At 40.1% G+C, this 27533-nt stretch overlaps 1 protein-coding gene across 4 annotated transcripts in view; it reads right to left on the reverse strand.

The window, feature by feature from the left end:
• ZUP1 (zinc finger containing ubiquitin peptidase 1) overlaps window positions 1-27169 on the reverse strand; it is a 29346-nt gene extending 2177 nt beyond the window's left edge. For 3 of the 4 annotated variants that reach the window (XR_006680483.1, XM_045294528.1, XM_045294530.1), the window contains exons 1-10: window positions 26982-27169; window positions 23804-24007; window positions 23119-23694; window positions 22458-22568; window positions 19187-19308; window positions 13314-13482; window positions 10229-10417; window positions 9640-9805; window positions 3548-3699; window positions 2654-2874 (exon numbers count right to left, since the gene is read on the reverse strand). Coding sequence is in view for 3 of the 4 variants with exons in the window: in XM_045294528.1 (XP_045150463.1) it covers window positions 2654-2874; window positions 3548-3699; window positions 9640-9805; window positions 10229-10417; window positions 13314-13482; window positions 19187-19308; window positions 22458-22568; window positions 23119-23677 (1689 nt within the window). In the remaining variant the exon portion in view is untranslated. The remainder of the gene's footprint in view (window positions 1-2653; window positions 2875-3547; window positions 3700-9639; window positions 9806-10228; window positions 10418-13313; window positions 13483-19186; window positions 19309-22457; window positions 22569-23118; window positions 23695-23803; window positions 24008-26981) is intronic. The other variant, XM_045294529.1, reaches the window with a different exon arrangement.
• Between the last annotated feature and the right edge of the window lie 364 nt (window positions 27170-27533).

The raw sequence follows: 27533 nt of genomic DNA on the forward strand, positions 1-27533 counted from the left end.
GTAGAATTGGGGTCATGATAGTGGGGGGGGGGGCATTAAAAAACTAAAGGAAAGGTGTATGTTTTACTAGTGCTATGCTGCACCCTAACTGGCTCGCCTCCTCCCGGTGACCCTTCTGTAAGGGGATGTCCAATCGCCTACAGATGGGCTTTAGGTCTCCACTCTGCAATCCACTCATACACAATGATATGATTTTTTTGTTCTGGGTCTTTGATGCTTGATACTTGATCTTATCAACACCTCATGATCACATAGGCTGGTGTGCTTCTTCCATGTGGGCTTTGTTGATTCTCAGCTAGATGGCTGCTTGTTTACCTTCAAGCCTTTAAGATCCCAGACACTGTATCTTTTGATAGCCGGGCACCATGAATTTTCTTCACCACATGTACTTATGGCACCTGCTTTGTCTTCAGTGATCATGTTGGGAAGGTGTGCATCATGGAATGCCAGGTTAATAGAACAAAGTGTTCTTGCATTGAAGGAGTACTTGAGTAGAGACACATTGTCTATCTGCTACTTTAATACTAAACCTATAGATATATGTACATAGACCTATTTCCGCATCATTTTATATATATATATGCCTGTATTTAGACCTCTATAAATACCCTTTGACTCCTAGTTCTTTCCTCTATTTCTTTTTACTTTCCATTTGTCCCACTATCATGCTCAGTCTTTATTTGGGTTTCAGTAATTCCTCTCACTTACACTGCCCTTGTTTTAGCCCTATCAGGCCTCCTACACCTTTCTTGCCATAGATTTTGGATCACTTGTTCCCTTGTCCCTGGTTTTGTTAACACCCACTTTCTTTCCCCTGCCTCCCCCTTCCATCTCCCCCAGAACCATTGGTCTCGTTGGTTTTTTCTCCAGATAGACACTGTAAATCTTTACAGGAGTGGGAAACTCATCTTTCTCTTGAAAAGTTGCTGTTGATTTTGAACTGCTGAATCTGGGGGTGGAAGCCCAACATGTAATCCTTATACACTAAAATACCAAAATATTTACAAAATATTTACTAAATAAAGACCTTTATTAATACCCATAAAGGCTCATCGTGGTGAAAAGAATGACACGGCAGCAACTATATGTAGGAAGCACACTTTCAGTCACCTGCCGCTCCACAGAGACACTAACCATCCTGTTCTGCAAGACTCCGTGATATGTAACCCCAGCCGTGCTGCCACAAACCGTCTGCACCTCAGTAAGCAAAGATGTGGGGGGTTAATAACAACTAACCTCCCAGGTGGTCTGGACAAATGAACAAGGCTGCCATTATTGGGGATGGCAGGGGCCAATTCCAACTCAGAGCAACCCATTCAACCAAGCAGAACTGCCCCACTGGCGTTTGTTTGCACTTTAAATAAAAATTTTAGTGGGACATAATCCCAAATCCTACATTTCTATAGTTCAATTATAGTCCCTGGAGATTTCGACTCATCTTTATGGAAGCAGGTGGCCACGTTTTCTCCCACAGTCACTGGTTGGCTTCAAATCACTAACTTAGAAGCTAAATGAGTTTGAAGTAAAATGAAATTTTTATTTAAATTTTGCAATTGTGTACCACAATTAAATTGAAGGGCCTCATATTAACAATCAATACCTTTGTATCACAAGCTGTGGGGCTAAAAAAGATTAGTTTAGCTGTATCTCAACCATTTCAAACAGGTTTCGATGTTTCTCTCAAGATACCAGTTTCTACATAACTGTTGCCTCTGTCCCTTTTCTCTCTGGAGGAAAATAAAACACCGAGCTACTAGAATAGTGGCACTTTTAAAAAAAGATTCCAGGTCCTGCGCATTTGCTAAACTTGATGTACCAATACATAATTTCAGTTCGTACCTGGTGAAAGGTTTCTCATTCTTTTCTTATTATAATAGTCTTATTGGCATTATCTTATTCAATCCAAGATATCCATTCACATACAACTCTGCTGTTCAATCCCAATGAATGGAGTTACATATCATCAATGCTATCAACACCTGATTCTTAATACTGTTTTCTATCATCTGCTACAAACATTTAATTAGACTTTATTATAAAAAGAAAAGAGCCAACTCTCAAAAATTTTAAAACTCACTGCCATGAGTCAACCCTAACTGACACAGAGCCTACCAGGCAGGGAAGCACTGCCCTGTGGGTTTCTGGGACTCTAAGCCTTAATGGGAGCGGTAAGCCTCGTTTTTCTCCCAACAAGTGGGTGGCTAGCAGCCCAACATAAAACTCATTATGCCACCTGGGCTAAATTCTAGAACTTTATCTATCCACTAGAGCTCAAGTGCATGAAACAGAGCCTCAGGAACCACAAGTCACATTTTAACAAACATTAAGACCTCTATGGTTAGTTCTCCTTGGGTTAAGATAGGGTTTCTTACCTTGTATGAGGGGACTTCAAAGAGTTCATGGAAAAATGCCATTATCTCTTAGCCCCATTTTCCACAAACTTTTTCAAGCCCCTATGTTTTCATTATTCATCACTTACCTGACATTGATATTTAAATATCTGGAATTTAAAGATGTTCATTTCAGAAAAAAAATGGCCTAAACACAAAATGTCTTTGGCTGACTTAATGAAACAGAATGACATTATTAGGAGATAAAAAGGGTTAACACTGATTTTAGCTAAAAATCATTCAAAATAAATACTGATACTTACAACTTTCTCTTCTGGAGAAAGAACACCCTCTACTGCCACTATCTGGTACTGCTGATGTTTTAAATTTCCCACAAATTTCCGAAGTTGTTTGAGACTGTTCGCCTCAGCGTCTTGCTTTAATAGTTTCTGCATTTCTCGAGAAGGACATCCCGGATCAAGTATCAGTAAACATAATGTGCGGTTTTTCCTTTCTTCAATACCAATAACTGTTCTACTATGACCTATAAAATAACACCTATGTACGTTATGTTTATCTATAACCATTTATCCACCCCACGCCCAAAATTCTCATGGTTACAAAGGCAAACAGAAGTAAATATATTATATGTTAGATTTCAATAGGGAGAGTTGTATCCCTAAGCGATTAAATTCTTCACATGTATTCTATCTGTCACTCAAAACCACCCATTCAACAAAATTATCAAATGTCTATAAGAAGCACTATTATAGGCAATTAGGGATATAGCAAAAAATGAGACAAATATACCAACTCTCATGGAGTTTGTACTCTAATAAAAAAGTCTATAAACAAGATAAATAAATGAAGCTATTTATTTTTATGTCAGAGAAAGAAAAGTGTAGCAGAGGCATGAGATAGGAAACGTCAGCATTGAGGAGCTAAAATGAATTGCAGTTCTAAAATAAAGTGGCCAGGGAAGGTTATTAAGGTGACATGGTATGGGTAAAGACCTGAAGATATGGATGGACAAAGAAGAAAAAGGGAACAAAGAAAAAGACCCTGAAGATTCCATGTATTATCATTCTTCTGGATATTAGATTAATACCATGTACCTCACCCCATCTACACCCATTACCAGGGCCTTTACCTGTCCTAAAACCAAAGTTATTTAGCACATCTTATAAATAACATTATTATCTATGAGTTACACTAACCTTGGTGCTGAAGATAGATAGGAGGCTTAGATGTACACACCACCTTTGGGTTTCCTTCCCTTTCTAAAGAATAGTAGTTTAATATCCACTCAAATAATCGGGGGTGCGTACCCAAAGGGCCAGTTGACTTATGGAAATCAATAATGTGACACCTATCAAAAAATTGACAAAATGTATAGTATATATTTTAAATATTTTCATCAGAGGTACTTAATAAAGACATGTTTCAGTTATAAACAAATTTCAGTTAATCATTATTTCTTTACATAGGAAGACAGAAAATAAACATAAGCTTTTATAATTAACCTGGAGAAGTATTATTTCAGTGGAGGAAATAGCTATTTACATAACTATCCATAAAACACAGACAACTGAGTGCAGTTACCAGCATTTTCTGACACATAAAAGGTACATACAGAGTAGGTGAGGGCTCCTGACTTTTTCTGGGAGCACCCATGGGGTATTTGGAATCCACTTGATGGCGGTAACAACGTCATTTAAAAACGGGGTGGTTTTCACTCCAGAGCCATTTGTAGCTATAAAAATTATCTTGACTATTTTTTTCCCACCAACTCTTTAAAAAAATTCCAGTACCAAGAATGCTTATAAAGATCATAGAAAAAGGTCTGTGTACCCATTTCTATCCATCTTACAAAAGACCATCCTGGTCTTCTGTCCTGAAAAGAAAGCTGTCTGAGTTATCGAATGCTACTATAACAGAAGTATCAAAAGTGGGTCAACAAACAGAAATTAATTTTCTTGTAGTTAAGGAAGCTAAAACTCCAAATTCAAGGTGTCTGCACTAGGGGAAAGCTGTATCTCTTGGTTGGCTCTAAAGGAACATTCTCATCTCTTTGAGCTTCTGCTCCTGGGCAATCTTCATGTAACTTAGCATGTCTCCTCCCCATCTCTGCTTCTCCAGCTTCTTGTTTACCTTCTTTTATATCTGAACAGATTAGTGACCAAGACACAGCCTACACTAAAGTCCTGTCTCATTAACACCACACAAAGACAACCCATTCCAAAATGGTATTATAACCACAGGCCTACATGATAAGATTGATTACAAATATTTTGGGGGCCTGAATTCAATACATACCATTTCATCCACTCTTTCCCAAATTCATGTCCTTGCCACATGTAAAAATCATTCACCCCACCCCACAATCCCAAGAGTTTTAAAGCAACTCCATGTCCAAATTCTACCTCAGGTCAAAATTATTCTTCATCAATGAATCTTTGAAATCTAGGATACAATTTATCTGCTTCCAAAGTACCATGGTAGAATGGGCACAATGTAGGGCATTCCCATACAAACGGGAGAAATTCAAAGGAAGGAAGTAAAAGGGACCTAGCAGTCTATTCTGTTCTCCCAAATATTTGTAATAAATCTTATCATTTAGGCCTGTGGTTATAATACTATTTGGGAAGGGGTTGTCTTTGTGGTGTTAATGAGACACAGGCCTACTTTGGTGTAGGCTGTGTCTTGGGTCAATAATCTACTAAGATATACAAGAAGCTAAACAAGAAGCTAGAGAAGCAGAGATGGGGAAGAGAGCTGCCAAGTTACATTAGTTCTTAAGACTTGAAAACAATTTGCTCTTCTCTGAGGCCATCTGGGCAATGGCCCCATGCTCCAACTGCTTTTGAGCAAACTATCTTAAAACTCCTTATGACACAGTTTGTAACCTGAAGGTATGAATTAGTAAAAGAAGAAAAATTTAGAAAGCATTAAAACATTCCATTCTGATTATAGTTCTAAAGTCATTATATTAGTGAGGTGTAGTCATTTACTTAATATGGCAAATTCTAGCCTCTATGCCTGTGGTTCGGAAGTCCTGGGGGGCCTAGTAGGTTACTCATTGGGATGCTAATTACAAGGTGGTGGTGGTGGTGTTAAGTGCAGTTGATTGGGTTCCAACTCATAATTACCTTATGTACAACAGAACGCAACAAGGCCATCCTCACAACTGTTCTTCCGTTTGAGCCCAGCCAGCCACCACCTCATCAGTCCGTCTTTGTAGCTTCTTCTTTTCCACTGCCCTCCTACTTTACCAAGCACGGTGTCCTTCTCCAGAGTTTGCTCTTCTGACATGTCCAAAGTATGTGATACAGTCTCCCCACCCTTGCCTCTAAGGAGCATTCCACTGTACTTCTTACACAACACAGATTTGTTTGAAACAAACCATAAGGTAAGCAGTTCAAAACCACTACCCGCTCCTGAGGTTAATCTACTCCTGTAAAAAGTTACTGTCTTGGAAACCCACAGGGGCAATTCTACCCTGTCCTAAAGGGTCATATCAAAACCAAACTCACTGTCATCCAGTAGGACCCCACTATGCCACCAGGCTCTCTCAATAATACATCTAGAAGTAGAAAAGCTAGGATCAAATGTAGGCAGTCTGGATTCAAATATTCAACTCTTACCATTATCCCTACTGCTTTCATGTCTACTATACCTCACTGTGACCCTACATATAGTTTCAGAGATTGCAAATCTTTATGGGAGCAAATAGTCTCATCTTTCTCCCCTGGAGTGGTTGCTGGGTTTGAACCACTTACCCTGCAGTTAACAGCTCTGCCAGGGTTCCTTCCTAGCCACTATAATGAGAACCTAAAACTCATACTTCCAGAGTCAAAAGAAAAACATCCAATATAATAATCTCTAGCAACACTTTATAATATCAAGAGTAAGAGAAAATCTGAAAAAATATTCGAGGAATGTATATCTGTATACAGTGAACCCTCGCCACTTCGTGCTTCGACTTCCGCGGCTTCACTCTATCGCGGTTTTTGCGTAACAGCACCCACTGCCTACACCCGCTCCTTCAGAGGAAAAAGACGGCGACCCACCTGTAGAATACATCCCTTAAGTCATTTCATAGGTTATTGATTACAGTATTTGTAAGAACTATGTATAATAATACTGTATGTGAAATATGTAATACTGTAAACTAGATGCCATAAATAATATAATAAATAATAAATGATAATTGTAACGTCCAAAATGTTTTACTGTATTTTCCCTTTTTCGTTTAATAAATTGGGTAATACGAGTGTAATGGTGACTAAAGGGTGTTTTTTCATGTCCTCTATGCTCTAACTACGAAAATATTTGATTTACAAATAAGGAATCCTACTTCGCGGAATTTCATTTTTCACCGTAGGGTAGTAGAACTGATTAACTGCGATAAACGAGGGTTCACTGTATATAAAGGTGTGTGAATGTGAATCAGAAGGCATCTTCCCTTTCAGTAGTAGTACCCCTTATTCCACACAAGTGTACAGTGAAACTACGTGATTAAAAAAAAAAAAGAAGAAACTACGTGATAAAGGTGTAGAGAAAATGAGAGTAAATAATTGTGGTAGTTACATAATCTGGTGTCAATTTGGGACTTGAGAGGATTTAAGAGTGAAGGGGTGGAGTCTAGTCTGTCAATCGGATCACAGCCAATGAGCCCCGTGTGGGCATGGCCTTCACCTGAGAATTCTGGCAACTCTTGGATTTCCTCCTTGGAGGCAAGACACCTCTCTTCTCACTCCCTGAGACGATGCTCTACTGACAAGACACATGGCACTACGTCCTGGGAGCGGGAGAAGCCCCATGAACCTACCCTGATGCAAGCACACCTCTGGAGCTGGAGCAGCCACATAGAAACCCCTGCCAGCTCTGAGAGGCTTACAACGCCACAGGATCCAGAAGATTTCCAACCCACTGGCCTGTGATCCTCCTGCAGTCAGTATCATTGCATGCATTTCGTGAGTCTGAGGAGGACTTTATAGCTTGGTATCGGACATATGGGCTAATATTGGATTTATGGACTTGATCTGGATTGGGCTAGGACATTTTCTCAATATTCAGTTGCTCTTGTATATAAACCTTTCTTTAATACATATAAGTTTCTAAGGATTTGTTTTTCTAGTCTACCCGGACCAACACAATAATCCATACTGGGGCAGGGAGAACAGAGAAATGAAGAAGTTCTCTAAGAAGGAGGGCCTGAATTAGATGATCAGAGGAGTGTTTGGAAAATGTTCAGCTCAGGATGAAATCATATAGCAAAAGGAAAAAGGAAAGGCAACAAGCTTTTCACAGGAACGTAAGTAAGATTAGCAATGAACGCTATTCACATAGCCACAATAACGGAAACTCTGATCTCAGTGGAAGCGTAGATAAAAGCCTATGAGAACGATGAGATGCGGCGGGTGGGAGAAGTGAAGAGAAGTCAAAAAGCATGTTGTGGTGGTCGCTAGGTGTCGTCAAGCCGGTACTGACTCCCAGACCCGAAGTTCAACAGAAGCAAACACCACTCAGCCCTGGGTCACCCTCACATTTGCCATATTTGAGCCCACTGTGGCAGCCAGTGAACCCGCCATTTTATTGGGGGACTTTGGTTTTGGACAAAATCATAGAAAACGTTATTAAACAATAATATCAAAATGTGAGGCTAGTCGTTCTTATACACTCCATCTAGGTCTACACAGTTGGAAGATGTTCTTTCCGCCTCTGGCCTGTCCTGAAGAGCGCTGCTCTTCCATTCACGTGACATCACAACGCACTTGTTGCATCTTCAAGGGACTCACGTGTTCCTTTGATTTGTGCTTTGAGTTTGGAAAACAACGAAGTCTGAAAGGGGGGCAGGATCAGGGCTGTGGTGTTCGGAGTGCAGTTTCCCAACACATTCTCATTGGGGAGCCTTTACTACCCTCAAAGCATGACCAAGGGCACCTTATGATGGGGAAACGCTTCCTGGCATAACTTTCCTGGTCTTTTTCTCACCAATGCAATGTTTCATTTTCTTAAAACTTCTTCCTCACAGGCTCCTGTGACAGCCCTGTGTCCTTGGAGAAAAGTTTATCTAAATTACTCCTTTAGAGGCCAAAAAGTCATCCAAAAAACCCTGAGCTGACCTCTCTACCTTGAATTTAACTGGCTCAATGGATTCCCTCAGAAGCCACTGTTTTGACTGGACCTTTTTGGTAGACAACCTACTGAGACTTAGTGAGCCAATGATATAGAGAGCTTCCATATCGGACCTCCTCTGGTTTCCCTATTGCCACATTCTTCCCACAGCACTCTTACTTCATGCTGGGGTCAATCATCCATTGTAATGGCCACACACAACTCACAGACCATACTTTAAGATAAGGGGATGATTAGGGAAGTTAACAGGTTACTATAAGCAAGGATAAGAAAACAAAAAGGGTACAGTCATTTATCCAGAGCAACACCTCTCCTCAGTCAGCAGCCAAGTCTACCTCCAGTCCGCAGCCTCTCAGCCACATGGTCCCTTGGCCTCTGCCTTTGTGGGGCAGGAAGCCAGCCTGCTGCTCTGCCTGAAGATCTCAGCCTCAGTGCTGATCTTCTGTTCTGTCTCATGGCCTCATTTGCCTCAGCTGACAGTGCCTCTGGTCTCACCCTCTGCCACGTTAGACAGAGATCTAGAACATGTTCCACTTCCAATGGTCCTGGATGTCTCTCTTCTACTGCTGCTTCAAGGGTGGCTTATCCTTTTAGCTAGAAGGACATATGCTGGCACCAACATATGATGTATAGAGGTGTGGTGTTACTAAAACTGAACAATCCCTTCCAGCAGTGTTACACATGCCATGCTTGCAAAGTCACACCCGATCCTTTGGTGGGCGTTACCAAGACATGGATAGAAGAGCCACATAAGAAATCTGACCCCACCACACTAAGAGAAGTACAGTGCAGACTGGTCTGCAGCCAACCACTGATTGTCAAGACACGTTTAGACATGTTTTGAATAAACCATGCACATATGAGCTGGAAGGATAATAGTCACACTTTTTGGCTTACTCTCATATAAGGAGAATAAAAAAGACAATGTGCAAATTTGAAATACCAAAGAATGTCCACAAAACATATTACTTAAAAACAATGGAGCCCGCTGTTCTTTCTGTGAAAGAAGAATTAAAATTAAAGAGCACGAGAAGGGAGTAGATTCTCATAAGCCTTTCCGTGCTACTTAGTTTTGTTTCTTTACCAGCTCTATAGTTTGGAAAAACGTTAGCAGAAACAAGTCTTCCGAGTATGAAAAACACAAGCACTTTTGTTTCGAGGTACATACTTTACTCCGAGAGAGGTCAGAAGTGTGTAGACTTCGCATGCTCCAATCCAGGCCTTTGTCCCTTGTAACCTATTATTGAGTTGAGAGGCTCCCTGTGGATCAAACCCTTCCTTCCAAGCATCTTCAATCATAGTCTGAATTTTAGGAATGCAAGGAATTGACATACCTAAAATAACACAAGCAAATGTGTTTCATGACAACATGATGGTGAATAAAATAAAGCAGTGTATCACAAACTATAAAGAAACCTAAAACGAGGGTTTTTAAGTTATCTCTGACATTGTCTAGTGCACCATTTTCTTTTCCTACCAACAGAATTCAAATTCCTAATGTAAGCTTCCACTAAATACTTCGTTAAAACTAGTCATTGTATTTGCTATATAATTTGGAACATAGGTTATGTGTTGAGCTGCTAACCACAAGGTATGCAGTTTGAAACCACCAGCCGTTCCATGGGAGAAAAAGGAGGCAATCTGCTCTCCAACAATTTATCTTATAGCCTGGAAACCTCAGGGAGTAATTCTACCCTCTCCTATACAGTTGCTATGAGTCAGAATCAACTTGGCCGCAAGCACTATATTTCACATACCTGTTAAACAATCATTATAAGCATCATTTTGTAACAGCGATGAAAGGAGCATTTGGAAATTTCTGTAGCCGCAACCCCATCCTTTGTCGCCCGAGGAAGAATGAAAGTGATCCACCGCTGCAGAAAGCCACACCTGCCTCACTTCTGCGGCAGCATTCTGGTAATACCTATGAAGGGCTTCAATGATTCCTACAGTAAAAGAGATTTAGAAGATATGTTACCACCTTTCTATGGCTGATTCATAAGTGTCTAACATCAGCCTTTCCTTCAAGTTCCAAATCTAAGTCCTATCAATTCCGTCTTCTTCCTTACTGTCTTAGAGTTAGGAACTTAGCTCGTGTCCTCACTTGTTACTATTCTCAAGTTTCCTTACTCTAGCATATTATTTCCTACATTGGATTGAAATTGCTCTCATCTTTCATCTATCCGATCATAAAACTACTGGGTGAATCTTGTTCTTGTCTCTCCATTTCATTATACAGACTGTCGAAAATGTCATTCTCTGAAGCTCAGCTATAGTTCAAGTTGCTTCCAATCAAAAAACGTTAATAGGTCCCATTTCACTGAGGGAATAGTTTTGACCCAAGGTACATAAAGATTGGTAAACTAATCTCACACTTATCTTTATTTTACACCATTCTTCTTGTGAAAATGTTGGCTGTGGCCAAACAGAGCACATTAAACAAGATGTTGGCTATAATATTTTAATTCAGTTCCAGGATTGTGTGGGAATTAGTGGTACTGAGATACATAAGGACATGAAGTACTTATTTTAAGTATTGTTACAAATAAGGGGGGGACATTATATGCATACCTTAACCCTCAATCACACACAAAAATACCTTATGGCATTATAAAGAGACTTTTCCCCAGCTTTGTCTCCCCCAAAGACATGCCAAACATTAGGGGCTTTTTGCTAGCATGTGCGAGTAGGTCACATGCTTAAAGACATCCTCCCTGAAGGCAGACAGTTGCCCAAACTATTGTCTGGTCCCACCCTGGGTAGGCCTGCTCCCTGCTGTTAAGGACAATGGGCTACTTCTCCCTAAAGGCTTGCAGTCATTGATTTGGTTCCTGCAGGTGGAGTTCCCCCCATCTGATAATAGTTTCTATGGAGATCCAGAGAAGAGGTCAAACCTGCTGAGTGACATCCAAAGTTAGGCTGCCATCCTGTATCTAGGATCCGCCCTTCTTGTCACACGTATGCCCCGGAGATTGTCCCCCTCTCAGTGCTGTATAACCTATAGTGCAACCCCTTCCTGTGATGTATGTCTTTACCTGTAATTAGTGGGCTTGCACTGGCCCCCCAAGGTATCTAGGCCTGGGTTAGCAATAAAGAGCTCTCTCTGGGGCTCCCCTCTTGGCCTCTGGTAGGCTTCCCCCTCCTCTCCCCCCTGTTCCCTTTCCCCTTGACCTCCTTCCCCTCCCCCTATCTCCACGTGGACCACCAAGCGGGGCTGAGGTGAGCATGCTACTATGAAATGTGTCTGACTCCATTATTTCAGTCTCTCTTTTATCTCTCATGCTCTCTGGCTTTACTATAATCTTTAGATATATTAGCCGTACAATTGTGCCTATGGACCTGCGATTAGTGGTGGGGGGTTGGCCCTCCCTTCACAATACTTAAACACAGAGAAATTCCAGATAGATTAAAATTCAAATTATCAAGAGCAAGCTCTAAATATTTAAAGAAAAGATAAAAGGAGTAGATTTCTAACATCAATGTGAAGAAGTTTCTTATACAATCATCTTGAAACAAAGTGAAAGACTCAAGAATTTGGTTACCCTTAGATTTTAAAATTCTAATTAAAGACACTATCTACAAATTTAAAAGTAAAGCAAAGGCCTGAGGAAAACATTTAAATTTCATGTAAACAATAAAGAATTAGTATCCCGAATGCTTAGAGAAGACCAGCATAATAAGAAAAGAAACACAAGCTCATAGAGACATGGGTGAAAGAAAGGAGTTGCTGCAGAAGAAACTCGAGTCCTTAGAGAAATGCCGTTTAAAAAAGTATCACCCCACTCTGGGTTATGTAGCAAAACTTAAAGAATGTCATCGTATAAAGTATGAGAGAGAATACACTGGTGTGCAGGGACAGCAGTGCAACCTTTGAAAAACAGTGAGAATGCTGAAGATGCGCATGGCCTCTACCTTAGCACGTCCAGCTCTGGATGTGGTACTAGAGAAACGCTCGACAAGAAATCTGTTCATAAGCTGCAAGAGGAAAAGCTAGAAATGATCTGAATGTCTGTCATTGTGTAAACAAATGGTGCATAATTCATATATGGAAATCCTATGTAGCAGGCAAAAAGGACATACAGCTATAGGAATCAACATATTTGAACAAAACCAATTACACGTGTAAATATTATATACTGTTTATGAAAACATATATATATGGCAAAGGCACTAAAGCATGTGATTGTTAACTATCAAATTCAGGATAATGGTTCCAATTACGTGGGAGGAGCAATTAGGTTCTTAAGTATTTAATAGATTTAAAAAACATGTGAAAGGATTTGTAGAATTCGGTACAAATGTGAAAAGAATGTTAAATATCTCATTCATAGCTTTAATATTGATTAAATGTTGTAATAATATTTTGGATACACTAGGTTCACAGTATTGGAAAGAATTTCACCTGTCCCTTTTTTATTTTTCTAAATGGCTACTAGAAATTTGAAATTATATAAAAGGGCTTTCAAAAAGTTGGTGGAAAAATGAAATCGAAAGATGATGGAATAATCCCACAAATGTGAGGCTCTAATATGTGGCTCACTTCTCTTAGATAGCACTGGTTTGCATGGTGAGCATTCAATAAAGACTTTTATTAGAGGCTCATTTTATTTTATTTTTTTTGAGGCTCATTTTAAATATAGCATGACAGTGAGTTATTTTTAAGTAAATTGTTTACTGTAAAAATAAGAATTCCCCAAGTTTTAAAACAATTAATATTGATTTTTAGAAATATCATTTCACCTAAAACCATGAATTACGAAAATTAAACAAACATCAAGTACTTTTTATTACTTTAGTGGTATACGAATATTGAAAGCATGGCTTTGATAGTTAAGTACTCACCAGAAGTTCTTGTTTTCCCATCATCAATACCGATAGCTAATGATTCCATCATATCCGCTTTTCTTCTATGAAATTCTGATGCATGCATTCTTCCCCGACTGACTTCTATTTCCATATTTCGGAGTTGCTGTTGTTTGTATCCTCCAGAATTATCTAAACCATACTGTCTCTATTGAAATGAAAAAGGATAACAATTTTTATATCCCTATACCTCAGTGACGATGGAAACTTAGCTATAATTTTATTTACTTGGAAATGTATTTTGAAATAGTCTGATTTACAGATTCATAAGTAAGTGCACTTGAAAGATTTCTGTGAAAAATGTCTACAAAAAAATCCCAGGAGCAATTATAGTCCTTTCATTTATACAATAAGTGTGTCAAGAAAAGTGCTTTGTAATAGGGAAAATAGGGGACCCCACCTTTCTACTTAAGATACTATGAAGACACACATGTTCTAAACATACTAATTTTTTCCCCCCAAAGGAAATTTGCCAGTGTTCTTTATTTGTTTTCAGGCCAGTCAATGGACAAATGTTGACAAAAATCCCTAATTTGTCTAATTAATCATTCTATACAACAAATAGTTTTTGTAAACAGAACTGAGACTCTTAGAGAATATGCAATTAAAAACTGCTTCTATGGAAAGGGTGTGATCCAGGGTGGCAGTTACATCATCTGGTGTCAATTTGGGACTTGATAGGATTAAGAGTGAAGGGGTAGAGTCTAGTCTGTCAATCAGATCGTAGCCAATGAGGCCTCTGTGTGGGCATGGCTTTCTCCTGAGGATGCTGGTTTTTCCTTCTTGGAGATGGAAAATTTCTCTCTCTGCTCACTCCCTGCAAGACACTCTACTGACAAAGCTGACTCCCTCTGAGACATCCCTGAGAAGCCACATGTACCTACCCTGATACAGCGCTGGGTACTGGAGAAGCCATGTAGAGACCCCTGCCAGCACTGAGATGCTGACACCACGGGCTCCAAAGACTTTCCATGTGATCGTCCTGTGACAACCCTGCGTTCAGCATCTTTGCATGTGTTCTGTGAGTCAGAAGAGGACCTGACAGACTGGTATCGGACACATGGGCTAATATCGGACTTATGGACTTGATCTGGACTGGGTTGGAATGCTGTCTTAATGTACAATTACCCTTTATACAAAAAACTATCTCTTATACACATATGTGTGTTTATGAATTTGTTTCTCTAGTTTACCTGGACTAACGCATCCAGCTCTACACAACTTGTAAAATTATATAAAAGACGCCCATGAAGCACTAGCAGCTTTTTGTGCTGCAGTCCCTAACTACATAAAAGACTAAGGAACCCTATCATCCTCTGAAACCTGATAGGCACGTTATAAACCACTAGTAAGAAAAAGCCCCAGATATATATTTCAGAGTGGGTTCCAAGAAACAATAGCAAAATGTAAGATGTATGAGGAAAAAATACATATGAAATAAGAGTGGGGAAATTTATTTTTACAATGAACCTTAACATAGTCAAGGTTCTAAGAAGTCCTGAAATATGCAAACATCTGACCATAAATCCTTTCATTCACATACTATCCAATTAACACAGTGCCTAACACTTGTCAAGCAGATGGCACCACAGCCCACAGCAAATTAGGACTGAAAAGAATAGAAAAGCATATTTAAAATTTCAATCCATTAAAAATATAATAGATGCCAATTTAGTTTGATACCACCACTCCACTTAACTCAGTGGTTCTCGACCTTCTTAATGTCACGACCCTTTCATACAGTTCATGTTGTGGTGACCCCCAACCATAACATTATTTTCGTTGCTACTTCATAACTTTAATTTTGCTACTGTTATGAATCATAATCTGATACGCAGGATGTATTTTCATTGTTACAAACTGAACATAATTAAAGCATAATGATTAATCACAAAAACAATATGTAATTATATATCGTGAAATATTGATTTCGAATTACAAATAAATGAAATTTTGTCCTGAAGCCTGGTGTAGCATGGGTAACAGTCTTAATTTAACAACAGTAAATTACACTGCTACATTTTGCAACAGTATGGATAAAAATCCAGTCAGTGTGAAGGTTGAGATAGCTTCTTTCTCACCAGATCAGAAATTCTCGGGCAGTCTTTGCAAGAGCACAACGAAGATCATCTTCCACAACAAGTCTACTTCTGTATTTAGACTTGATAACCAACAAGCTGGAAAACCCTGTTTCACAAAGATATGTTGTTGGAAATGGAAGAAGAAGGCGCAACACAGGCTCAGACAGAACAGGATGTGACTGCAAACACTTGATCCAGAATTTTATAACTGGCATTGTAGAGAAATCAGTTCTCGCTGCATCGCTGTTAATAAGCTCAATGAACTCCTCTTGTGCTCTCAGGAACATCTTCAACTTGGTGAATGGGCCTCTGGCAAGCGTAAATGGGGTGTCAGGTAGATTTGGAAAAATGATCAAATTTCGTCTGCAAGCATGTGCAAATGTTCTTTCACAAAAATTATCATCATAATCCTTCTGTCTGTTCAAATGTCAGGTTCTTCAAAGAAAGCAGATATGGTAGGCAGCATGTACATTTTATGTTCATCCAATTTGTTTTGCCAAAGCTGAAGTTTCATTTGGAATGATCGGATCTTTTCAGACAAATCAAGGCATGTTGCATTTGGTCTGTGCACTGATAAATTTAACTCATTCGCCATCGACTTTTCGCAACTGTGTTGCGAAATATGTTCAAGATGGCAAATGTGTCAACTAAATAAGCCATTTTCTGCACTTTTATCGCTGATAAGTACTTCGAACCGTGGTCTTGCTTTCTGATTAAAAAATTTTGAGTTCACAGAGCTCAAAAACACGTTTTAAAACTGCTCCTCTCGACAACCCTCTCACTTCAGTGTGAAACAGCAGAGCATTGTCGGGCGCATCCAATTCGTTGCACAGTTGCGAAAACAGTCGACTGTTTAGTGCTCGCCTTTATGAAATTGACAGAACTTATGACACTTTTTATTAATACTTGTAACTCTTGTGGCAGCGTCTTCGTTAATAATATTTGCCGATGAATCATAGTTAGTTCTGATGACTTTTGGTGACTCGTTCAGTACCAAACGCTGAAATCCAGATGGACATCCTCGCATGGCTGGAGCACCACCTGTGCAAACACCACAAACCTTTTCCCAAGAGATCTTATGCTCTTTCATGAATGAACCAACTGTGTCAAATACATCACGTGCAGTTGTCCTTTCAAGAGGTTGGAAAAAAGGAACTCATCTTTAAAGTCACCATCATTAACATACCTCACATAAACCAGTAACTGCGAACAGTTTGCAACATCTGTAGATTCATCAAGCTGGATGCTAAATATTCTAAGTGGAGCAGAGTTAACTTCCTGGATTACTTGCAGACATGTAATCTATTCTTCTGTGGACAGTGTCCTTAAATAAGGAAATTGCACTCAATTTCGTAACAAATTCGTCTATTGTAACTTGAGCAATGTCTTTGGCCACTGGCAACAGTAAATCCTCGGCAATGGTGTGAGGTTTCATAGCTCTGGCGATTCTGAAATATGAAGCTTAAACGGATGCTACGTTTTGTTTGTGGTACCGTGTTTCCCCGAAAATAAGACACTGTCTTATATTTATTTTTCCTCAAGCAGACATCTATGGCTTGTTTTCGGGGGATGTCTTATGTTGATTAAGTATGGAACAACAATCTACATGGATTCACATACAGCGAAGTCGGCTTCTTCTGGAACATCGACCCCCGGTGCTGAGTCAAGCGGCAGCCGCGGCTTTCCTTCCTCCCCCCCAACCCCCACCCCCAGGACACACAACACCTAGAGCACAGCGTCTTGCTCCTCACTTCACGGGGAGACTTTGACTTTCACTGTCTGTCTCCCTCTGGGCCTCCGCTGGCAGCACGCACAGAACGACCTCAGTTCACCTCTGAGACAGCAGCTGTCCCGATGGGGCAGGTGAGAAAGGGCTGCCCGTCTTCATGACCGCTCCGCGCAGTGCGCTGCAGAGCCACGCCTATCACTATGTCTTATTTTCGGGGGATGGCTTCTATTGCGCAAATGCTTAGAAGTCCTGCTACGGCTTATTTTATGGGTATGTCTCATTTTCCGGGAAGCATGGTACTTGCCACCGGTGTCAAATCTGGCTTTCTTGAGTCCATCAGCTTTGCTTCTGAAATAGTTGGTTTCCTTGGCAGCAAAGCTCGGATACTTGCTGTCAAAATGGCATTTTACTTTGTTTGGCTTCACAGATTTGGCTGACTAAACTTCCCAACAAATAACACACTGCTGTTTCTCAATTCCTGCTCTAATTACTGAGGTAAAACCATACTGTAAAAAATCCTCACTATATTTTCTTTGCTTAACATTCTTCTCTATACGTTTCACTGTCATGGGATGGTTTACCAATGAAAATAATATATAACAATAGCTTTAATAATACAAAAGATGATACATGGCTTAGTCCTGTCAATACAGTTCATTAAAGTTTCCTATGATTTACCATTCTGTTTTCTTTTACATACCTATAGCTATCACAAGGGGGCAGTATTCACATCAACCACAGCTGAATATAAAAAGACCCGTCAGCATCCAGATTCAGTTCCCATGGTACAGATACATATATATATATTTTTTTTTTTGCAGCAGTTGATGATTTTACAGTACAGTTTACATTTACCCAGTAATTATAATTCATGAAGTGTCGTTTTACCTCCAATACTTCTGCTTTCAACACAGTAGCTGCTTTTAACAGAGCAGCTGCTTTCTACACAGTAGCTGCTCTCTACACATGTGTGACTAGTCCACAGAAGTACATATGGCACCAACCCCGTGACATACACCTGTATTTGTAAGGGGTGTATGTGATGGGGTTGGCAGGACGATGTCATCACACCGGGTACGTATGTGGGCGTATCTGCATGTGGGCGGACCCGCCTGGAGACAGATAGAAGATCTGTGTCTCAGTTCCTAAGGCCATAGGAAATGTGTTTTCCGATGGTCTTACATGAACCCTGTGAAAGGGTCGTAACCCATAGATTGAAAACTGCTGACTTAACTGGTCTCAAATATTATAAAAAAAACCTTTATGATTAATTTCTTTCTAAATGCCTTAAATGAAGTCTCTGGAAAATTTGAAGTCTTAACTATGGAATAATATATGTATTAACTCCCAATTAATAATTTTTTTTAAAAAAACCACCCACCCTCCCCCCCAATTTTTTAAGTCTTAGAAGACATTCTAAATAAAGGTTTCACTTTTACATATCTATAAACACAAATTCTGAATCTTGATATTCTAATTGCCTGATCAACTAGCATGGATGTGAAAACCACGCTTTACCCCCTACTAGCTGCCTGTATTGACTCAATGGCAGCGAGGGTGGTTTCGGCTTGGTTCCTGGGCAAGTTAACTAGATTTTGTCTCTTAAAGTGACTTCTCTATTTGTTGGAAAGATTTTGAGGTGCACTATAGCAAGTGTTTTCATCAGTAGCTGACCAGCAAGTACTCACAAGTGTTAGCGGTTATGAATTACAGACTGTACATGTAAAATATATCTTGAATAAGTGCAGGGCAGTGAATTGTTTAATGTGGCTCTTCTAACCCATCTTTCACTTCTAAACAATCTTTCACCAAACCACCTTTCCCTTTTCCTGCATGCGTCTGTTGAGGTGGGAGTAACTACTGATTGGATTCACCTGAGTAGTGGTGAACAGCATTCCCAGGGGTGCCATCCTGTTGCATATAAAAGAGAACATTAATTAAGACAACACGCTGAGAACCCAAAACCAAGACTGATGTCTTAAAAGCAAGTTCACAAAATGAAGACCTCAACTAATCAGAAGCTCCCAATTGCTATTCTGCACCTGCAGCTTCTGAAATTCTTCTCCTTCTTGTCTTGACTCTTCAGAGTGCCTCTTTCTGTCTTCTTCTTGTTGAAGCTGGTGGGCCAATTCTAGATCTCTAGAACACTGGACACTATCCATGCCTATCAGAAAAAATTTTAACAGAATAAAATAACTGCTACAGTCAAAGCTCATTGTTTTTCAAATGGAGTAAAAGTTATTTTTTGTCATTTATTCATAAATGTCATGTCATAACACCAGTGAGCATTTACCTAGCAAAACTCATAACTGCTTCTCTAAAGGACAAACCTCTGCTTGATTGCTTATTTATACAGTATCAAGCACTTTCATGAATTATCTCATTGCAACTCCTAACAATTTTATGAAGTTGGTATTATTATTTGCTGAGGAAACCAGGGCTTAGAGGTAAAGTAACACTGTTCACTAGTGCGCCTTAATACACCAAATGTAGACTATTGTTAATAATAATAATAATAAAAATAAAAGGAGGAAAAAAATAATAGTATAAAATATGTATTTTCGAAATACAGGTATTAGATCATAATTCATAGTCTAGCCTGAAAAAAATAGCACTTTGCAAACTTTTGTCCTGCCTCTTCTCTACAATGTCCTACAGATCACATCAGTAAGTGGCTCTGACCAGTAGCCTCTCTTTGGATCTCTCAATTTGATAGTTTCATTATGTCTTTGAATATTCTTTCTTTTCAAATCCCTCAGTCTCTACTACATCTTCCTAGTGGCCCCCCCTTACATTCTTGGGGTTATTCAATTCACAGCTACTTTTTTTAGTGCACTTCTGAGACTATGTACAATGACTTCCTCAGACCATACATTTCTCTCATTACCCATAACATGCCTACGAAATAAGCAATGTACCACATCAAAGCAGTCACAGACAAGAGTAAGAATTTCCAGACATTCTTACAGTCTCCGCTAGCTAGGTTACAGAAAAAAGGCACACGAGGTGGAGTAATTACTAGTAGAGAACGACCAGAAGGGAAGGAGCCCTAATAGTGCAGTGATTAAACATTGGGCTGCAATCCCAAAGTTCGGCACTTGGAAACCACCAGCAACTCCTCGGAAGAAAAACTGGGCTTTCTACTCCCATAAACTGATACAGGGAGTCGCTAAGAGTCAGCACTGACTCGATGACAGCGAGTTTGGTTTGGCTTTTCACTAGAATAGAGGAGGTCCATCTTTGTTCCAGGAATTCTTACTGTGGGGTTATGTGGAATGAACAAACACTGTGAGGGATCAGCCCCTGGAGAAGGGCATTTTGTTTGACGAAGGGGCAGCGGAAGCGAGCTGAATTGACAGTGGCTACAGCAATGAGCTCAAACACAGCAAGGGCTGTGCGTATGCCACCGAGCTGAGCAGTGCTCCTCGTGTTCTACACAGGGTCACTCTGAGTCGAACCAACTCATCGGCACCTAACAACCATGTGTCACTTACGGAAATCAGGCAGAGCAAAAGTGTTTCCTCTACAGCAGTGCTTCTCAACCTTCCTAATGCCGCAATCCTTCATTACAGTTCCTCATGTTGTGGTGACCCCCAATCGTAAAATTGTTTTTGTTGCTACTTCATAATTTTGCTACTGCTATGAATTGGACGACCCCTGTGAAAGGGTCATTCAACCCCCAAAGGGGTCATAACCCACAGGTTGAGAACTGCTGCTCTAGAGTTTCAGTGAGATTGAGAAAATGTTCCATTTCTAAGTCACCATATATATCCAAGCCCAAGCACACTGTTGTCAGGGTACAGTGACCCTACAGAACAAAGTAGAACTGTCCCACGGCATTTCCATTTCTTCTACAAAAGCAGACTGCCACATTTTTCTCCCAGGGAGTGGCTGGTAGATTCAAACCACCGACCTGTGAGTTAGTGCCCTGTTTCCCCAAAAGTAAGACAGTGTCTTATATTAATTTTTGCTCCCAAAGATGCGCTAGGTCTTATTTTCAGGGGATGTCTTATTTTTCCATGAAGAAGAATACGGCACACATTTATTGTTTATTAAAAGAGACCTTGCACTTTCTGTGTGGTCTGGCTGTGCTGTAGCCAACAGTGAGCTGCACGGCAGTGCCCGCCGCTACAGTCCAGAGCTACAGTAGCTTCGGGGGGCCTTATTTTCGGGGAGGTCTTATTTTCGGGTGATGCCTTATATTTAAGTGAGAGGCAAAACTGTAAGTAGGTCTTATTTTCGAGGGATGTCTTACTTTTGGGGAAACAGGGTAGCTGAGCACTCTAACTATGGTGCCAATATGGCTCCTTGAGTCACCATAGAGTCTTCATTCAAAGAGCACTATTAAATAAGATACAAAGGAACAAAATTTTGTATAATTTTTAAAAGCTGGGGCAAGCTACTAGGAATGTATCAGAAGTACTTTTAAGTCAATACTTAAAAGTCAAATATTTTTAACTGGTCATATGGCAGAATCCTACTTTAATGCCCATTATTGCTGACTATATGCTAATTTTCATTAGGCGCTGAAGGAATGGCTTCAACTTGTAAATCCAACAGATCTTTTCAAAGGCATTGTATTAATATTTGCACCATCTAAATCCCGGGCCACTAAGAGTTGGAATCAACTTGATGAGAGGGAGTTTAGGAGCTATTAGTACTCTAGGGCGAAGGCCCCAACGGCACAGCCAGAGTTCAGGTTACAATGTTTTATCCTTTGCAATGTGTCTATCAAACAACTTCCGAAAAAGGATGCAACTAAGACACCTGGTCTCTATGCCTTGGGGGAACCGAGGAAAGAGGAGAGTCAGGAGCAGCAGGAGGACATGGAGTGCACACCCAGCTGCCACGAAGCCAGAAGGGCTGGATGGTGTCCAGCTGCCATCAACCAGCACTTTCAACCAGAGATTCTGGGAGAGAACCCTAATCGAAAGGGGAAAACACACACAGAATTTCAATTCTCATGCAGTGTACACTTCCTGGGACTATTGCAGACGGGTGAACCTCTGAGCTGTTGTCTGGGATAATCTTCAAACCAAAAATATGTGCTGAAGTATTCTCAAAACTAAACGACAGTTTATCTTAACTAAACGCAAAAAGAGGTCAACTTCAGAATTACACTGTTTTAAGAACTAGGAGATTCATGTGACAACAGCAACTGGAAAGATTGGATAGGAACCTCAGGGAGCAATTAATGTAGGTTAATGAAGGAGGAACAACTCAGAAAAAGAGGGAAAGTAGTAGAGTTACTCAAAGAAGCTAATCAGTGTTACTTAGCTGTACGCGTAGAAATGGTTGAACATACAAACATACCTTGTCTAAAGTTGCTTTCTTCCAAATGCAAGTCAACATGTTCCTGAAGAATATGGTAATTTGTACAGCTGAGCCCACACATTGGGCAGTGATAGAGTGGCTGGTCGCAGTCTGTGTCAGAGAAAGATAGCAGTTGGTCTAATTTTAAAATCAAACAGGACCTAACTGACATATATATAATCCTCCCTCCACCCAAAAACCAGAGTATATTTTTTTCCTCAAATGCCGACAGGATGTGTAACGAGATAGACCACACCTTTGGCCACAAAATTCATCTCAACAAATTTAAAAGAAACGAAATCATATAGACGTATTTTCAAATCATACTTGAATCAAACTATAAATCAGTAACAAAAACAGCCGGGGCTGTTCAGAGGCTAAAAGGCTTGTGCTAAATGAAAGAATGGCCCCTAGAAACTGAATTCTTGTGTATATTTTACCACTGGAAGAGTCCAAGAGCTACTATTAATACTGCTGAATATTTTATATCGGCAACATTTTTTCCCATTACTTTTATATTGCAATAATGGCAGATGAACAATATTACTAACATAAACTAAAATTTTTAAAATGTATACTCATCTGATTTACAAAGCAACACTGACTACATCAAATATTACATTGAGACTAAATTATTTATAATATAAATTTGATACTTTACCTCCTAAAGGGGTGTCTAAAAGATTGGCGTGTTTTGTTTTCACATGAGTTTCCATATCTTGACTACAAATTTCTATTTTCCCACAGAATGGACATTCAGGGGGGCCATACATCGTTTCATAAATTGGTCCTTTTATTTTGGTTCTGTCAGATTGTTTTCCCCTACTTTTTTGGAATTTTCTCGACTCAGTTAAGTTCTCTGAACAACAGGTTTTGTGTTTTAAAGCACCATCCTTAGACAGGTTTTGAGCTGAGCTTCTCGGATGATTAGATGCACAAGCGGAAGGAAGACGTGAATTCACTTCCATTCTACACTGTAGGGTATTGTCTCTTTTGTTATCTGAAGTTCTGTACTGCATTGTATGGTTCCGCTGAAAGTTTCTTTCAAGTTCACTCTGCTCAAAATGAGCAGTTTCAATATGAAAACACATCTCATCATAATTCACTCCTGACAACTTGCAAAAAGGGCAGATCACTCCATTTTCCAAGTGGGCATTGAGGTGCGCCTTCATGTCTGGTGCAGAAGTTACTGTTTCACCACAAATGTCACATGAGAACATGGTGCCACCACGGGGAGCTGGGAAGAGAGCATAACCTTCAGTCTGAAAACAGGAGCTGAAGACAAATAAAACACACGTATACAATGATTTGGATTTGGGGCAGGAAATGAAAATTTAATACTTTACCTTCTAAAGGTGTGTCTAAAAGACTGGTATCAAGACTCGGCCACTGAGGCGTCTGGGAGCCCCTGAAGCCGAGGCACAATGTTTCGGATTGAGGGTCTTACACGGAAGCTAGTCAAAGAGGAAATGAGTCCGAAGGTGCTCAAGGCTGGATCTCCTCCCTCCGGAATTTTCTTATTTCTGTGACACTGCATCAACTCAAAGAAACTGAAAGCACATCATGAAGACTTGGCATCACATGTGAACACGTTATAGAATACAGAACCTGGTTCTATCTCTCCTCCCATCTGTCAATGAATAGGCCCCACCAAGAAAGATATAGAAGACTCTGATTGAATGGACCTAGAAATTCTGCTTGTTAAGAACAAGTCTGCTCTGATGACTCCCTATATAAAACTAACTGGGCCCTCTTTTGAGCCATTTTAATGCTTTAGAGATTTAAAAAACAAAACCAGTGAGGGGAGGGGAAACACACGTGGATTGAACCCCCGGTATGGCTCTGCTATCAGAGTGCACTGGAAAGTGGATTATTGCAGACGAACTTAGGTTAAAATTTAATACCTTATCATTTGATCTCCCATTTGACCCATTTTAAATTTGTTCTAGTTTTCAATATATTCTTTATTTTTAATTGAGGTTTTTCTGTTTTACTTTGTTCCTGTTGTTAGTTTTTTTGTGTCAATATTTTTCTGTATATGAAATCCAGGATAGGTAAATTTATAGAGACAGTAACTGGATTAAAAGTTTCTTAGGAGTACGGCAGGGAAGGCTGGGGGAAATGAGGAGCTAAGAGCAATGAGTACAAGAAAGAAGAAAATGTCCTATAATTGACTGTGGTAATGAATTATAACTCTTCTTGATATGACTAAACTACTGAAATGTATATGTGGATTATATACCAATAAAACTGCTCAAAACTAACTAAATAAAAATAAAATTAATTAGGAAGTAAGCAAATATTTCTTGTGGTAGTATTACACCCTTATGCCGATATTTTGCCTCCATGAATGCTGATATAATTGTAAATAATATCAAACTTCATTTTCTAACAAATATCAATAAGTATCTAAAGTATGGTAATACTATCTTAGCAGTCATTTATGATTACGATATATACTCGTGTATAAACCGAGTACTGCAGCACATTTTTAATGAAGTTTTTGTGGTAAAATTAGGTGCTCGACAGATAGTTGGGTTGGCTTATACTCGAGGACATACGGTACTTTAAAAAAACCGTCCAGAATGTAGTTGCAAAGAGTCCCTTATAATCAGTTCTGTTTTGTGAAAGTCAGCACATAACTACAATGATATCTGAGTACAGAACCATTCGCTCAATCACTCACTGACATTAAGTCGATTCCAACTCATGATGAGCCCAGAGGACGTGGTACAGCTGCCTCTGTGGGTTTCTGAGAACGTAAATTGTAAAGGGAATAGGAAGTCTCATCTTTCTCCTCACAGAACCATTAGTTTATCTTTTTAATAAATGTCTCAATTAAAAAAAATGAGTTGGGGCAATTATTTAACATTTAATTATTTGAGATGAAGTAATTTCCCACGTATTTTCTATTCCTCAATTGTAAATTCACTTATAAATGTCAAGCAAAATTTCACTAATGTATTTTAAGCTGATTGAAACAGTAATTTCAATAAAACAAAGACACTCATAAAGGAAACTAAAATAAGTAACTAAAATGTATTTTTTCACAAAATATGCTGGCTCATGATTGGGGGTGGGATGACAAAGTTTAATTACCCAGGTAAAATAAGTCAGATTAGGGAAAATAGAAGAAACGTATTTACTAGTTGATGTAAATACAGACACTTAAGAGATAAGTGTGTAAGTAAGCACATCTTAATAATAAGATGTTAACACTTAAAGAACTAGACCAATCCAAGAAAAGGATGCAATGTGGTCACGTCAAGTAAAACCAGGGAAGCCTTCAATAATAAGGGCTGACACAACAGGTATATTCAGCTCAAACATAACAAAGATTATGAGGATGGTTCAGGACTGTCTCCTTCCCTTGATTATCAAGTAAAGCTGATCCCAAGGCAACAAGCAACATTATCCGTCTACACACGAGGAAACCTGGCTCAGAGAGATCACCCAAACTACAAAATCATGGAAGCCAAAATTTTAACCAAGTCAGGCTCTGGCGTCTGTAAACTCAACCTAAAGAATAAACATAGAGTGGAAGAGTAGGAGGAATAATGCTAAGGGTGGAGAGGTAAACACTCAGCTGTTAATGAAATGTCAGTGGTTCCCATCTACCAGCCAATCCGGGGACAAAGATGCGACAGGAGTCTACAGAAAAGATTCAGAGCCTTGAAAACCCTCTGGGGCAGTTCTACCCGGTTCAGTAGGGCCGCCGAGAACCGGGATTCTATTAGAGGCAATGGGTTTGATGAAGCAGAAGCGGTCACTGACTGGGCGCATAATCTCAAAGTTCCTAAGTTTCGGTCATACATCTCACCAGTGTGGAAAATTAGTTGTATTTTACAACTGTAAAATGAGTTGTATTTTACCAGTTGTATTTTAAAAGCAGTCACTTTTAAATTTATGGAGTACTAAAGTACTATCAATTTAAAGACCATTCTTCTAAAAAAGAACTTTAACCACATTTAATAACAATTTTAATAACCACTAAGCTATCTTTCTATTAGGCATCATCATTAGGGTAGCAACTACCAAACAACCACCACAACAAAAGGAAACACGATACTCCCCATTCAAATAAAATTAGCATTATGAGATCTCCCTGTATTGCCCTTCCTTCCTTTATTTCAGTCCAAAGAAACGAAACTCAGATTCTCGAAGGAAGTTCTTCCACCTTCCCCTGGGGTCAAAAACGTCATACCCTGAGAGTTCTTTCTGGTGGTTGGGACCCGAGTAGGCAGAACGAAAGACTTGCACCCGCACATTTGGGTCAGGCCTGGATGCTGCAGGGAAGCCCTTGGCGCGGGAAGGCGGTGCGGGCTGGATCGTCTTTAGGACGGGAATGCCCTGAGACCGTGTCTACCCAAACCCCGCGCCAAGGGCTGAATCCGAAAACGAAAGGAGGCCGGACAGCGATCAATGGACTGGGTTTAGGATTAAGAACTGCAGGCTCGCGCCGCCCCCACCCCTCCCCCGGGGCAGAGAACTGGAGGCTCGCGCCCTCCCCTGCCCGGGCAGTACCAGTTGGGCGATGCCGCACCGTGCGCTCCGCTCGGCTTTCCCCTTTCGCTTCACCCCTCCAGCCTTCCACGCCGGTCCAGAGTTGAGTGAGGAGGGCCGCCTTCGATGCCTCTGTTGTACCGACAGCTGAAGCCAATCCTTCCCAAATCCAGATGTCCAGGAAAGCACCTGCAGGTCTAGGGAAAATGGAGCACCACATTCAAACCTGCTCTTCCTCCCACCGCCGGAAGAAGAGGAAACCCAGCATGCACCGTTTCAAGCAGGTCTGGATTGTAATGCATTCTGGGAGTTGTAGTCATTTTTTGTCCTCCTCGAATTATTCATCATGCTCCACTTCTAAGGACCTCTGGTGAGCTATGGAAAGGCATTTGGCTGGTAACTAGGAGAAAGATGAAGCTAGCTGCCCCTGTAAAGATGTACAGCTTCAGAAATCCTATTCAGGGTCAATATAAGTTGTTATTGACTGGATGACAGTGAGTTGGGTCAGATCTACCTGAAAGGAACTAGATTCTGAAGTCGTTAAAACACAGCTGAACCGTGAGCCCAGTGCTG

The sequence above is a fragment of the Echinops telfairi genome, unplaced genomic scaffold (genome assembly GCF_000313985.2).
Source record: "Echinops telfairi isolate 266 unplaced genomic scaffold, ASM31398v2 ScPeMD7_3533;HRSCAF=4204_0, whole genome shotgun sequence".
NCBI classification, from domain to species: domain Eukaryota; kingdom Metazoa; phylum Chordata; class Mammalia; order Afrosoricida; family Tenrecidae; genus Echinops; species Echinops telfairi.